Source organism: Mixophyes fleayi, chromosome 5 (genome assembly GCF_038048845.1).
Source record: "Mixophyes fleayi isolate aMixFle1 chromosome 5, aMixFle1.hap1, whole genome shotgun sequence".
Classification (NCBI taxonomy): domain Eukaryota; kingdom Metazoa; phylum Chordata; class Amphibia; order Anura; family Limnodynastidae; genus Mixophyes; species Mixophyes fleayi.
Genome location: NC_134406.1, coordinates 202,227,575 through 202,243,748, shown reverse-complemented (window position 1 = coordinate 202,243,748; position 16,174 = coordinate 202,227,575). Strand labels below are relative to the sequence as shown.

Below are 16,174 nucleotides of genomic sequence, written 5' to 3'. Positions count from 1 at the left end.
CACTAACAAAAACTTTTGTTTCACACTTTGACAAATAGGTAGTTTAGGCAGGCATTGCCTAAATAGGTAGGCATTGGTAGTTTAAGTGATAATGCAGTAATAAATATATAGGACAGATGAAAAGTCCTTTTAAGTATTAAAGGTAATATCTTCTTGATGATACATTTCACCCTGTCCAAAAAGAATATATTTTACTTCCCTTTTCCTCAGCACCATGATTCCGAATTTGCATCCCCAAGCCTTGTTGCCTGGACAATTGTGCATTATATAGAGCTGTAAATGACATATATGTAAATAAAGTCATATCACCTCCCCTCTGCACAATGCATAGATCATATTAGTGGGTGTCACTGTTCCTTTATATGTGGGAAGAATTACTACACACATTGTTGCAGGAGGAGTTGATATCATTTGATGCAAATCATCCATGTTTACATGTAATCAGCAGCAGTAATCTAAAAATATCTTGTTAAAGGGAAGGCTACATTTGGCAATGGACACCTTTCAATATATTTAATGTAAGTGACTGAGATATACTGGTGAGCGGACATTGCCATTTTCTATATATTAAGCTTAGTCTACCTGAAAACCTAGTTACTCCCCTTATAGTCACTTAGTATATACAGAAGGAACTATAATTGAATTTACACTACATTCATATATCAACATGGAAAATCACATTAATGGAGCGAAGCCTTTCTTCACAATGTGAACACAATTAGTCTCCTTTGTCCCATGTCTGGAACACTTTGCACATGCTGTGAGACACAATAATAGACATGCTGGATTTGCAAGCAAGATGTTGCTGTTGTGTTAACAAATAGTATATAAAAAGGTGTGTTTGACAGGCATTCTCCTCTGCAGTACTAGACCCACATACTGTGACTGCTCAGCACAGCCAGAGAGATCATTAGTCAATATTTATCTACCACATATAATACACACAGGGCGGAATTCAATTGGCCGCATTACTGTAAAAAGTATCGCGACCTGTGCACTTACAGTTATTATGGTAATAATGCGCTTAAATACCGTTATTACGGGCTTTCTGCTTGCAGCTCCCTGAGCTGCAAGCAGAAAGCCGAGTTAATATTACCATAATATCGGTAATACGTTTAACGCGGCGGAAATTGAATTCCCCCCATAGACAGCTAAATCCAGGTGCACAGGCTGCACCAGTCATGCCACAAGACAGGCAATGAAAATATGAGCATGTATATGTGTCTAGATTGATATATTACATATACACATTATGTTCTGTTATTTGCTAATGTCACTAACTTTAATGCAAAAATGCTGTTAACCAGAAGTACAGAATGAAACAATCGCATAATGCCAGCCTGGTGTGAATGTTCTGCATTCATCAGAACAGTTTCTGTTCTGTAATACTCTGATGTAGATTACACAAAATGATGTCAGTTATCACCAACCCAACTCGAACATCATCAATCTTGAGTTTGTTTCTGTTACCTAGAAGAATGCAAGCTTATCTCCCAGACTCAGGATTCTGAACTGCCCCATAGATACACCGTAGAGCCATGCACAATTTCTCTCGCCATAAAAGGAATGATAGCATGTTAGACATATTAGTAAAGCCTGCATCACCTCAGTTATACACAAATTTTGTTATACATTTATGTCTAATAATGAATTTGCTTCCTCTTGACATTAAAGTTGTCCTGTATTGGGGTAAACAGAGGCACCGAATTACATGAACTATCTTTATTAATATTCTATATATTGTACTTTTAAGAACAGTAAATGTATAACATTCTCTGTATCCCATTTAGTATAGTAACAATAAAATAAAGCACTCTCTCACGAGTGTTTACTTTTCTCTGGCATTTTTTCGAGGTCACAGTGATACTGTATTGTTGTAGCATGTGAACGGTCAGGTTGGGCTGCCTGAATAGGAGCCAGAAAATATCAATAGAGATAGTTCTTCACCTGAAAATGGTTTGTGTTCTGCTGGTTAAAATTCCATTTCCATTTCATAATCAACTTGTCATCATGCATTATCATTTTCTGATTAACAGTGGAACAGAACCCCCCCCCCCCCCCCCAAAAAAAAAAAATACCAATAATAATAGGGACATATGTGTTGAAGTTCAATAATTGGATGAAAGTGGTAAGCAGCAATTTCTGTACACTAACATCAGTTGCGATGAGATTAGTACACAATTGAACAACTATCTTCAGCAAATAACATGAAAATAAGTTTAATCTATTTATTTCAGTTAATAGAAAATATAATGTGGTGAAGAAGGAATGAATGTTTTCAATATATTACAGAGTTTGGTCTCATTGTGTTTGCAGTTGTATGAGAACTTAGACGAGAGATTTCTTTCTTAAGTCTCCTGGAGAAAAACCATGTTAAAATGAAAGGGGTGAAAATTAGTTTTCTATTTTGCACATAAGTTAAATACTGACTGTTTTTTCATGTAGCACACAAATACTTGATAGCTTATTTGTACACTGAAATTTAAAGTTGATATTTGTGTGCTATATGAAAAAACAAACAGACAGTAAGTGCAAAATAGAAAACTTAATCTTCACCCCCTTTCATTTTAACATGGTTTTGTCCAGGAGACCTAAGTAACAAATTTCTTGCCTAAGTTAATGAATCAGGCCCACTGTTTATTTTTTGATTGTACAGTGTATAAATTGTTCAATTGTTCTGGCTGGGTACAGCCAGATTAGGTGTACAACACTTCCATAAGTCATTAAGCACACTGATGTCTCAGATGGGCTCGAAGCTTGGTGAGCCTCAGTATTGTGTGGTTTACCTTATAACGAATATACCGCTGGGTTGGCCATTGACTATGAGAAATGTGATTTTGCTAAGCTGACGCCATCTTGTTGCCTTATAGCCATTTTGTTCTGTTATAGCTTAAATACAATTAGATGCACCTGTTTTGTAGGAGTAATTCATTATTTGCAAGGCTATGCTTATAACCTTGGACATACCAGACAGGAGATAAGCCAGCCCCCCTGTGAAGTTCTAGTGTGGATAATGAGAGAATATACTAACATCTGTGTGAAGGGAACATGAGTGGTTAAAACCTTTTGGGGCGTAGTTCTCTGTAATACATGATTTTTGCTATATAGATAGGGACTTGTAACTAATAAAGCAGAGTTTATTTGTACACTCAAACCATGCAGTATATTTAATTCTCTCCAGCTGATGAGCTCATAACTGATAATCTGACACTTACAGGTGAACAATCTGATATAGATTCGACAACTATAGATTGGGGATATTATTTTAGGGACCACAAAGGAATCCTCACAGTCATTATTATACCAATACAAATATCTTACAGTCGTTGATATGATCTTTTCTATTTAAAAGTCACAATTGACAGCATATATTTAGCACTGTGCCATCCCCTACTACCAGGGGCGGATCTAGACTTTATGTTAAGGGGGGGCGATTTTGCATAATCAAGTCCCTCCTTTGCTCTGAATGGCTGGCCCGCGTTAAACCCCGCCTTCTGCCCACGATTGGCCCCGCCCCCTCCCTTTGTGATCGCCGGCTGGGACCACTCTGATTGGCTGGCCCACATTTAGCCCCGCCCCCCGCTCGCGCTTAGCCCCGCCCCTCCCGTTTTGATCGGCGGCTGGGACCTAGCTTTTTGCTGCTAGGGGGGGCGAATGCCCCGATCGCCCCCCCCTGGATCCGCCACTGCCTACTACCTACGTCATCAAGAGAGCAACCAGTCAGCAAGGGCTGAGATCATAAAACTTAAAAAGGTAACAAAGCACATTTATCACAAGCAAAAATATTCCCCTCAACTTTAGTTATAGAATATTTACAGATTTTTTTAGTCATTTAAATAAATTTGTATTTGATATTTTAAAGAAATCAATGAAAGTTTATTTTATATAAAAACAATAACACAAAGATACCTGAAAAGGAGAACCAAGAGTAGTCCTTCTCTGCTGAAGCTTAATCCCTTTCCAGCCAAGAACACCATGCAAAGAAGCCTCTGTGAGCTCAGAGAATCATGAAACATAGGAGCCCCTATGAAGGAGACTTTCACAAAACTCAAAGGGGGGAGAGCCCTTTAAACACGACAGACTACTTAGGCATTAAATTTAGCCATTTGAAGAATTCCAGAACTGTAAAAAATACAGCATTCTATTTAAATGCCTCAAGCTTGAAATTTCCAATGTCAGAAACATCATAAAAAATGGAACTCAAGGGGAACTGTTGAAGTTAAGGCAAGATTTGGAACATCCACACAATGCTCCAATAGAACTGCCTGTAACCTGGTCACATATGAAATCAAAACACAGAAATCACCGGCTGAAACAGTAGTGAGAGTCTTCGCCACAACGTAGACTGCTTACACATATATGATCTGCATCAAAGTGGTGTCAGAGGGAAACCTTTCCTTAGATGTCATCACAAAAGTCAACATCTGATGTATTCAGATAATACTTTGTTAAACTTGGAGCGTTTTTGGAACCAAATGCTGTGGACTGATTAAACAAACGTAGAAAACGTCCATTGGTGAAAAAACAGGTGAAGAAGAAAAGAATACCTTGTCAACCATTAAGTATGGGGCTTGGATCTTTTATGCTTTGGAGTTGTGTGGCAGCCTGTGGCACAGGAAATATTATAGATGGAACAATCCAAAACGCACCTCAAAACCAACCATGAAGTACTTACTGGGACGAAAGCTGAAGGTTTTGGAATTCATTCACAGCCCCAGACTTCAATATGCTTTCTAACAGTTTATCTTCAACAAATGAATAGTAATAGTTCATTAAAATGTGAAGAAATATGTAATGTTTAAATATGTGCCCTGACCAGGTTAACTTTTCACTTAGACATTCAGTGAAATATGCAATTTGACAAGGGGTGCCCAAAACTTAGCATTCATATGTATTTTTTTCGAGATAGAAGAATTAAAAATGGTAGTACATATATAAAACGCACAAGAAACTATAAAAGTTGCACTGTACTCATCATCTGACCAGCTTTTGTCCCACACAGAATGATTACAATCATGTTCACTGGTTTACAACGCTCCACAAACTGACTATCAACAAACAAAAATGATAGGGCTCACTACACACGAATCATTTAACCCACAGAGGCAATAAACATCCATCTTCAATGTTACAAGGATGCTGTAAAATGGGAATGTATTTCTCCTACACTGTACACACCACAGTGTATATTCTCAGTATCATGGCAATGAATTTGAACGAGCAGGATAGTGTAACCAAATCCAGTTCTTCCTATGGTTCGGATTAATTGTTAAAGTCAGTTTAATAGAGCAAAATAATCAACAAATATCTTCATAACATGCTCTTGTTTAAACACGGCCACATAGTACAAAGTTGGAAACTTGCACAAGAATTCTAATTATTCACCGCAATGAGGCGCCGAACATCACAGCGATGTAGCTGCAGCCATTTCCGGGTACTATGGTACCTGAACATCACTGATTTTCCTCCACACTATGGGAAAAAAGCAAAATCAATGAGGTTTCATAACTGAGGATCCAGAGGGCACTACGTGGGGCATTGAATCCCCCTATTAAGCTTTGCACACAAGGGCATTATTTTAAAGTGTTTAATGCATGTTCAACAAAGTACATTAAACATATTATGATGCTGATAGTACAAACAATGATCTAAGCTGAACAGTCCTTCACACATACACTTTTTGACAAGTGTTTGCTTTGCCCTGCATCAATTTTAACATTGGCTGAAGCTTTAAGAGCATTATACATGTGCTAAAAATAGCGTGATGTTCTATGGGAACTAATTTGCCAGGTATTGTTTGAACTGCATTTTAACATACTGAACAGTGCTGGGAAAATTTTAGACACTTTTAGCATTTTTGTAAAAAAGAAATTTGAAACATTGTTTATTAGAGGTCAATAGAGTACAGTCCAGCAGGAAGAAGATTCAAAACCTTGTAGCACACTTATACATACAAACAGTAAAGGTATAATTTTAGCAACTAGATATCAGGACGAATACTGTATGAACCATTTTTGGATAGTTGAGAATGAAGGAAGATAGAGGGAAGGGGGAAGGAAGAGGAAATGGTGTAGCTAGGACTGTAAGTAAGGAAAGGGGAGATGAGAAGGAGAAGTAGGGGGAGACAATTTAGTAAAGGAAGAACCAGTGTGGGAGAAGGATAACCAGGGACCCCAAACCTTGTTGAAGGAATTGAAGGAGTTCTTAGGAATGCTAGTCATATACTCCAGGCGTTGAACGTACCAGACCCTACTAAAGATTGACTGGCAGGTGGGAGGGGAAGACTGTTTCCATATATGCACCATATATGGAGAAATTTACTTTCTAAAGAACATCCTCGCCAGTACCTGTCGGAGGAGTCAGGAAGCATCTTTTAAGATGATACAGAAATGGAAGTTGCTCAATCAATTTATAGGTTTATAGTTTATGAAAGGGTGGGGTCATACTGAAAGGGACAAACACAGAGAAAATGATAGATGGGAAGGGATATAATAATTCTAAATAATACTTTGTATACATTCTTTTTTATCCTTACACTAACTGAGCTGGAAGTGGCACCTTCCCATATCCTGGCCCAGTCCTCATTGTCCAGTGACTCTCCCAGATCCCACTCCCAAGCCAATTCATGTGGGTCCTATACAGGCACTTTGGAAAGTGTGACTGCTGGTGTGATTTCCACAATATACTCCGAACTCAAAGTCCGATGCAGACAAAGTGAATCAACAGTGGTCAAGAGACGAAGAGTCAGACCACTCTTAACTATGTTGTGATAATTTCAGAGGAGTAAGAAGAAGAGAGTTGAACAAAGAGATAATTGGGAGGGGGGTGGGGAAGGGCCAAATGCTCAGGCAGCGGAATTCCAAACCATCAGGAAATGGGAAAATATAGGATGACATTCTTCGCACGATGAGTCTGTGGGAACCTGAGAAAGGGAGGCAAAAGAGAGCAAACCCAGACCTTCATCCTCCAGATGAATCCAAACTCTTGAGAAGCAAGGGCTGCATCATAGAATATGCATTGAGCGAGCTGCGGAGAGTGATAGTATCGCTTAAAATTGGGGATACCCAGTCCACCACTCCAAGAGGACCTCTGCAGAATTCTGGGGCGCATCCCTGCCCAAATAAATCAGGTGTGGAAGTTAAGAAATTTGAAGACATAGGAGGGAACATGGATAGGAAGGCTCTGGAAGAGGTATAGAAGTCTAGGGCGTATATTTATTTTGGCTGCATCAATTCAGCCAATCTAAGATATAAAGTGATGGGACCATAAAGCTTATTTGGGAAAATACACGTGGAAAGTTGGGCTGAAAAATCTGATGTAGTCCTTGGTAATAAACAGTCCCAAAAATTTGATTTTTTTGAAGTCGCCAAGTGAATGTAAAGATATATTCTAGTGATGTATTGTCTGGCTGTGAAATGTAAAAGTCCAAGACTTCTGTTTTATCGGGATTAATCTTATATTCAGAAAAATGACCGTACAATTCTAGTTTGTTTCTAGTGCGAGGGAGAAGAGAGACACAGATTAGCTATAGCCAACAATACATTATCCGCATATAAAGCCAACTTATGCTCCATGGAACATACACAAATGCCCGAAATCTTTATTTATATTAGCCCAGATCCTGGTGGCCATTGGCTCTATGATAAGAGCAAAAACAAGCGGTGAAAGGGGACAACCTCGACGCGTGCCATTGGAGATCTTGAATGGAGTCGAAGTCAGACCATTAGCGGGGAAAGTGAAAGAAAGAAGAGATGTAGGGTTAATATTCCAAGGAATTTGCCAGAGAAGTATATTTACCTAAGGACCCCGAACATAAACAGTCAGGACGTTTGATCAAACACCCTTTCAGCCTCCAATAACATAATCAGGGAGGGAATTTTACAGTCATGAATGGAGTGTATCAGGTCAATAACCCTCCTGTCTCCAAGGTATAAATCCCATCTGATCGGGATGAATTAGAGATGGCAGAAGGGGATTTAATCTGTTAGCCAGGATCTTAGCATAGATTTAAGTCTATATTAAATAGGTCTATAGCTAGAGCAATGAGAATGGTCTTTCCGGAGCTTCGAGATCACCGCTATCATTATCATCAGTTAGTTTCTGGAGACTATACTCTACAGTATGCCCAAGGTGCAGAGTAGGAGGAAATAAGGACAAAGCACATCAAGTGTGGGAAGATTAAACATGTCAGAGAAAGGGAATGTCAATGGGAATGTGAGTACTTTGGATAGTAGTGCTGCCAGGAGAGACATAAACAGAAAGTTCAATATTATTTTAGTGACACTTGAGACAATGAAAAGGACCACCAATCCCTTAGAGACCTGCAAGTCTTACAGAGAAAGCTGCATGTTTGATAGAGAGAGTTGCAATCCTTACAGAGAAATCTACCAGGTTACTAGAAAGGGCTGCCAGAATCAAAAAATGAACTGCCAATCTCAGAGGGAAGTCTTTTTTTTTTACCAGTGTGTAAGCCGCCAGTGCTCCACATCCAACCCAAAGATCCAGAGGGAATACAGGTCCAGTCCAAAAGAAGTCTTAAATCGTTCCAGTCATTTTCAGAATATCCCATTCCACTTCAATTATTCCTGGCGCCTGTTGCCGATACTTCTACATTACTGTCCAGAGAATGGAGTCATTGGAGATCCACCCAGGTCTTTGCTTAGTGTTTCAAGAGTATGGGGCTAGATAACGGTACTGGGGAACTTCTGCGCTAAAGGTCTGGCCTTAAGCGTCCTAGACTGACGGGACTACTCCTCCCCTAATCTTTTACACACATCTGTGTTTATTCTTCTTCAAAGGGTTACTACACTCATGATTGTCTACTTCCCAAGTATTTTAGATACTGGGACTGTTAACCACAAAATTGCTTTCATCATAATTATTACGATTATTGAAACTACAAACCTCATTATAATTATCTTCTTCAAAGTGAGAGCTCTAGTTTACATTGTCTCCAATGCAAATAAACTGTTATTCATCACAATCATAGGTTTTGCACACACGTCCAACACTATATGCTGCTCCCTCATCATTTACTCAGAGTGAGACTCTAGACAGTTTTCTTCTAGTTCTAATTTTCCATTTCGTCAATGTCTTCTGTATGAGACATTAGCTAGATCAGTGTGTGCGTCTGCAGGTTTAACAATGTCTGTTGCCTACTTTAAGCCCATGTCCAAACCTAGTTTTTATGACCAAAGAGGGCGCTGTTTAACATGGTACTTATAAAAGCCTCATTTTAGCCAGACAAAATAGTTATTGCTGTTACTACTAAATTGAGCTACTAAGAGCACTGCTATTGTTGAACCTGCTACTTAATCAATATTGCTACTGATTCTTGTACTGCAATGCCATTGCTTAACATTATCATTGATTGTCTTTATTAAATGTGGTTTTCATTGCGTTGTTGTTTAGTTCATCTTTGCACTAATATTATACCACTGTTTACGGCATGTCATTTACATTTCATGGCTACATTGATCTCAGCAACTTTACTCCTGTCAGACAGAAATATTTACTCATAGCCTGTATTTATCAGTATATGGGCTATACGTTATACGTATATAAGTATCAGTATACGTTATACTGATAACGTATATCAGTATACGTTACATGGCCAAGCTGCTTTGCCTTTTCACTAGTGTCTGTATGCAAGTCATCAGCAGTCATTAATAGGGAGTCGAGCAGAGATGTCCGAGTCAACCCTAGCCGCCACCTCCGCTCTAACTCTGACCGCCGTCTCACTGCTTTACTGATCACCTTTTCTCACTCCCGTCTCCAGGACTTTGCCCGGACTGCTCCCCAGCTGTGGAACGATCTTCCATGTTCCATCAGGTTAGCATCTACTCTCAAAGGCTTCAAGTGTGCCCTTAAGACTCCGTTCTTTATTCAGATCTATCACTCTTCCTAACTTTCTCCCCAGTTAGTACCACCCTATTTGTGTCTCCCCTTTCCTTTAGGATGTAAGCTCTCAGGAACAGGACCCTCTTTCCTTGTGTGCTCCTTCTACTATTCCATCACCCTCTGTACCTCTTGGCCTGCTTCCCTAGCCCTATTTTCTTAAGCTTCGGCCTACTTCTCGCTGATTTCTACCATCACTTTCACTCATTGTTCCAGTAATAATTTGATTTGCATTACCATGTTACCTGTGTCTGTGTATACATTTTTGTTCTGTGTGTATCATGTTGTGTCATGGCTCACTGTTTTTGGTATGATATATACGGTGCTGCGGACCCTTTGTGGTGCCTTATACATTAAAGATAATAAAAATAATAATAATAACCCTTGGTAAAACTTTCCAAAATCTGCAACCATGAAGAAAGAATACAACTTGGGCATAAGCAAGTCAGATTAGCTTAACCGTACGATGTACCTCCAGGTAGTAGAGGTACCCAGCAGCACAAAGGCTACACTTACATTTCTTATTGTGTCCAGATTAAAAAAAACATATTCCATACTTTGTGTATTTGATAGAAACAATCAGGTGATTGTTTGTCATTTCCATACATTTACAGTATATATTATTTTTTAATGGTACTCTTTCTCTCATTCTTCTAATATTAAGCATGATAGCCCAGAGCATTATGTGATATGGGTCACTGATAAAGCAATATAATTTATAATACATTTTTTTATCCTTCTACTGCTAGATGAGCATGCGATCTATACCAAGCAGAACGGCTGCACACCATTGTTATTTTACCAGTAAAATATGAGATTTACATTACAGTTAAATATATTGTTGCGACAACGAACAATTAGTAAGATATGTGTCCAGCAAGACACGTACGTTAAGGCAATGACAGGTAAAATTAGCTGTAGGTGCCACGAAGTGGTTCGGCATGCTGAGCGACTGGCGTGGAGGGGAGAGTGCCAGGACATATATCTGTATGGTAATAAGTGTCACATAAGAGTCGCTCAGAGGTGCCCCACGGACAGACACATTCATTAGATCCCCGGTAATCATTAGCATTTTGACTGCTGCTGCCTCATTGCATTTAAATGCAGTGATCTTGTTCATCACATCCCTTCGAGCGACGCTAATGGCAGCCAGGGAGTTGAGCAGCAGTTCAATGTGTCACTAAGAATTAAACATACACATGAACACTTTCTTAAAAGTCACAGCACAGCAACCCAGACCCAGGGTAGACATTTTCTTATGCAGTTTAGCCAGCAGCATTCTGGGTTAGAGTTTAGTACATGATATATATATTTTAGAATATAGTGGCCATAAATATCCTATGTGCCATAGCATTTTAATAGTGCTAATTTGGATGCATGTAAGAGACCATACAATGTTATAGGAAAGGGATGATTTACTGATGTCTACAAGATACTCTTTCAAAAATCAAAAATCAACTCCAAAAATCTGTAATTATCCCCTGTAGTAAATGCATTGAACTGATAATAGGGTAGATACCACCAAAATGTCTAAATTTGTGGACCCTAAAAGGGAAGGTCTTAACCAAATGTGGGTGGAGTTTACCCAGATACGCACAATTGTGGGTGGAGTTTGGCTGTACAGGGCAGTAGCATATTTTGTCCCAGTTTTGGGACTCTAAATGTTGGGAGGTATGGAAAATTCCATATCTTGATATATTTGCAGCAATGAAGTGGCAATATTGTGGCTTCAGGAACATACACCGGTTAAAATTTTCTTCGTAAAGGCAGGAAAACCAGCAAGTCAACGTGTTTCAAACTAAAAGAGGTCTTAGCTACAACGGGCTAACATTTTAATCCCCCTAGCTTACTACATCTACAACACCAGCATCACCTCCAATCAACCACTAGTAAGCAGTTCCCCCACACTCCTAAAAATTGACTATTCATAAAAAAAGAATAGTGTGGTGACTCTATTGGAGCTTGGTAGTAAGATCAACTAAATGGACATTCATTGTATTAAAGAAAAAAAATGCTCTGTGGTCCTTTCCTTATAATAAATATCTCTCACTATTATTTCACAAGTATGTTTTCTAACCAAACACTGTATATTGGCCGTCACAGATAAAACTACTATACCAAGAATCAATTAAAAGTAATAGCGTTAAAACATATAAAGAAAGAATAGCCTTTCAAAACGAGGGTAAGAGGAGTTGCTATTCGACATTATATTAATACTATTAGACATGTATAAAAATGTACAAATAAAAGGTCACTGTGTGAATGCAGAAAGTAAAAAAAAAATCCAAAACTGCAGATGTGGGTTGCCGGACCTTCAAAAACAGGAGTGAGTGTAAAGAATTTGGCTATGTTTCATATTCGTTATATTTGAATTTCTCTCTGCTCATTATTATACACATTTTAAAAAGGTAATTGGAAAAAAAACAACCTAATAAACAGTTCTAGGGAGAGATGCTTGGTTATCTGTCCTTCAGTGGGTGTAAGAACAAACTGCTTATCTTCCACTAAGGTCCTCTAACCAACTCGTACCATTCTCTCTCCAGTATGCAGCAGTTAAAGATCAGACAGGGTGAATTTTCAGGTGCAAAATGGCTAAACATTCTAGAAATCATGTTGCAGTAACAATCCTTTATTTTAAGAAAGGGAGCACATGAAAATAGTAGCGAAGTAACAAGTAATACGTAGGGGAAAAAATAAATGACAGTCTTCTTATACATTAAATCTAAACATTATGCAACACATGTATCTATTGTAGGTAATGTCACAGGAATTAGCTCCACCCCTGTCAAATTTGGATTAGAAAAAGAAAAACAATAGGCTTTTATGTTCACAGAAAAACAGGAAATAAAGGAGAGGCTTTATGTTTAGCAAAAGTTATTTTGGACAGAGACACAAGACAAAAGCTGAAAATGGAAGACTACATATAAATATTACAGGTGGTGACCACAAGTCTAAACCTCAAAATGCCGTAATAGCTTCTAAACAATACAACAAATAATATTTTGATAAAGGGAGCTACCTTCTCTAGACAATGATTTACACTAGATGCTTTTTCTGTCTGATCATTCTTCCGTTTGTATACACATACGAGAAGCTTCACCGTGTGGGAAAAACTCAATTAGACTAGTTAGATATTTAACTTTGGTCATGCTTAGAAGGTGGGATGCCTGTTGTGTCTCATGACCGCTGCGGCTAATAGAGGATGCCACAGACCTTGATGTTAGATAAAATAAACATGAGCTTTTTTCATCATACTGAACTATTGAATTACTTACTTTTGACTCCATAAAACAGCAAACTCTATAAAGCAAACTAACCAAAATACATATTTATATTCAGAAATAACCTGAAATTCTGGAATAAATGTCCAATTTCCTGAAAAAGGGAAAATCAGCACTTAATAATTAGAACCAAACCACATATATTGTATGACCTTCAATCCTTATTAATACTGCAAGGTAAATTAGAGAGAACAACCATTCAAAAATATATCATAAGTTTTGTTTTCCAATATACTGAAATCCTTAATTCGTGTGACTGGCAATGAGAACGCTATCAAAATCTTCATGGTCTGACATCTAACCCTGAAGAAGGATTCACCAATATTGAAGATATTGCTCCCCACAATGCTATGGTAGTTTTACAGATGTAGCTGATGTCATGCGTATGTGGTGGACTTCACCCCTGGTATGTTCTGGATGGAAAGATGACTTGCAGGATATACCCTTTGCTTAATTCTGAACTCTGGATCACCTGGCTCCATAGGAATCAAAAATGAATGCCTAACAATCCATTCAAATTGATAGTCAGTTGAACTGTACATCATTCAAAAGTGTATGGACCCTCATGCTTATGTTAATGTTTATTCGATTGCTTTCGCATCCTACAAAGTAAAACGTGTCATACTAAACAAAAACAAACAAACAGTATCCGCACTCTAGAACAATGTTCAAATCAGTGGCTGCTTAATACATAGTGCACTGCATTACTTTGACTTTGTATAAAAGATTATAGGGGATGGAGAAACAGGGCTCACCTCGGTCTCTGTACATCTGGAGTCAATTGAAGCACCTAAAAAAACAAAAAAAAACCAACACATTTAGACATATAACAAACTAAAGTTAACAATAATTACTGCAACCAGTAATATTTCTTTATTGCTCAGTAGTTATATTGGAGTCAGGAAAGTGACATTATCCACGGGAGTGATGCTAGCCACACCCGAATTAAGCATTCTGTACAAACCTCAATGCTTGTTCCCCTGACATTCTGTACAGTATGAAAATGCTATATTGTGCCGGGAAAAGCAGTCAAAACAAATTGAGGCTGTATATTTATCTTATGGGCAGGTCCTTTATCAAGTGTAACTAAAGAGTATCTGTCTAATATGGAACTACATCGTCCAGTAAGTTCTGAGTAATAGACTGCATACAGTAGTCACTTTGTGAACCAGTCTGGCAAAAACAATGACATGCTTTTAAACAGAAGTACAGCAATGGGCACAATTTATGGGCCCGTCATTCAACCCAAGGATGTGAGGGAGCTTGAAGGGATCTCCAATACAATCACCATTTACATAGTACCGGTTTAGTCATAAGGTGGTCTACTAGCCTTCTTTTACAGGAAAAAATCCATGTGGATAGCTACAGTGTTGGCGGCCTGACAAATGCCTGAGGTCTTGGGACACACACAAACACACACATAGACGATGACAATGACCACTGGCTTGCAAGTACTGCAGAAGGAGTAAGGAATTAAATTTATCAACAAAGCTGGTTAAGCCGAATTGATTTCTTAATTATGACAACAGACAAATTACTGAAATTCATTCTGACTCAAGGACATAATAGCAGCAGAAGTAATGCTTCTGAACATATACAGTAACACCCTGTACAATTCCCAGACAGGGACAAGCAGTTACCCAATCTGAGGTGCACTATTAAAATATCAAAGTCTATTGGTACCTGACTTTGGTTTACAAGATGTAACACCACCGGTTAGAGAATATTGTCAGGAATTATAAATAAAGCAAAAAGACAAAGTCATAAGAATTGATACTGAAACCAATATCTGACTGGCGAAGTGAAAAAATTGTTTGTTAGTAGTAATATACTGTAAAATGTAATTGTTTGCATTAATTGAGTTTTGCATTAAATAACAAGTTGGCATTCCCAAAGAGGTGGGTACCTGTGAGTTGGTGTGTATGCATCAGTAAACAAGCACACTCCCATGGTCAATTAAAAAATGACGGGCTTTCAAAAAAATAAATTTTTAAGCCAATGTTCTGTGACTCATTGTCACTCAAATAATGACGAACATAACTTCAGCAGCTTTAAATAGTAAAACAGTAAGCAACTTATGTCAGGGATCCACCGTTCCTAATAGTTTACTACTAGTGCTTATATACGGTATGATCAATGCATGGAAAAGACTGTATCCTACAATTACCAGCAGCAGAAGTGCATTTTCAACAACCTGTTTTCACTGCTATGGGGATCTACAAAAGATCTTACAACGATCACCACTCCATCAGACAGCCCCACAACCATTCCCCAATTAAATCAGTCAAGTAGAGGAAAGGGGGGAAATAATCATTAATTTTTCATTATGACGCAGGCATTAATAAACTTATACTAACACTGAGAAAAAGAAGAATTTAAAGAAGCGGATCCAATTCATTCAGACTTCAAGATGCCACCATATAATAATACTTGTCAGTATGTGTTAAAATTTAAACAATTTAATAAACATTAAAAACCTAGAAACATAGGGGTAAAGGAAACAATATATAAAAATACCAATTAGGAACCAGGACAATCAATTTGTGTTAACCTGCAACTTCTCCGCTTTCAGTGCACATAGGGGGAAGTTTTTGTTGATCAGTTTTCAATCCCACAGTTGTTTCAATGGCTACTTTATAAATACAATATAGCTCTCATTCATTAGAGCAAAAAGTCAATTGCACGTATTCATAAAATAATAATAAATGCCCCTATCCAGTATGTTTTTGATTAAGCCCGTTCTATTCAAGATCTGTGTAGCGTGTGTTGGCAGTGTATATCCGCTAAAGTTATACACTAATTCAGCTACTTTTGAGCTCGTCCCGCCCCCCAAAATGGCGTGATTCACAGAGAATCGCGATTCTCTGTGAGATTGGGATGCGGGAGAAATGCCAGCTTGCCCGGGAGACTGACCCGAATTTCAGGAGTCTCCCGGACTTTCCGGGAGAGTTGGCATGTATGTATAACAGGTGTGTCAGACACAATTGGGATCTGAT

At 38.3% G+C, this 16,174-nt stretch overlaps 1 protein-coding gene across 4 annotated transcripts in view; it reads right to left on the bottom strand.

The window, feature by feature from the left end:
* The window catches only part of SPIRE1 (spire type actin nucleation factor 1), a 144,932-nt gene that overhangs the window by 102,125 nt on the left and 26,633 nt on the right, over positions 1 to 16,174 (bottom strand). For all 4 annotated transcript variants that reach the window (XM_075213271.1, XM_075213273.1, XM_075213272.1 and 1 more), the window contains exon 2: positions 13,934 to 13,968. In XM_075213271.1, coding sequence (XP_075069372.1) covers positions 13,934 to 13,968 — 35 coding nt within the window. The remainder of the gene's footprint in view (positions 1 to 13,933; positions 13,969 to 16,174) is intronic.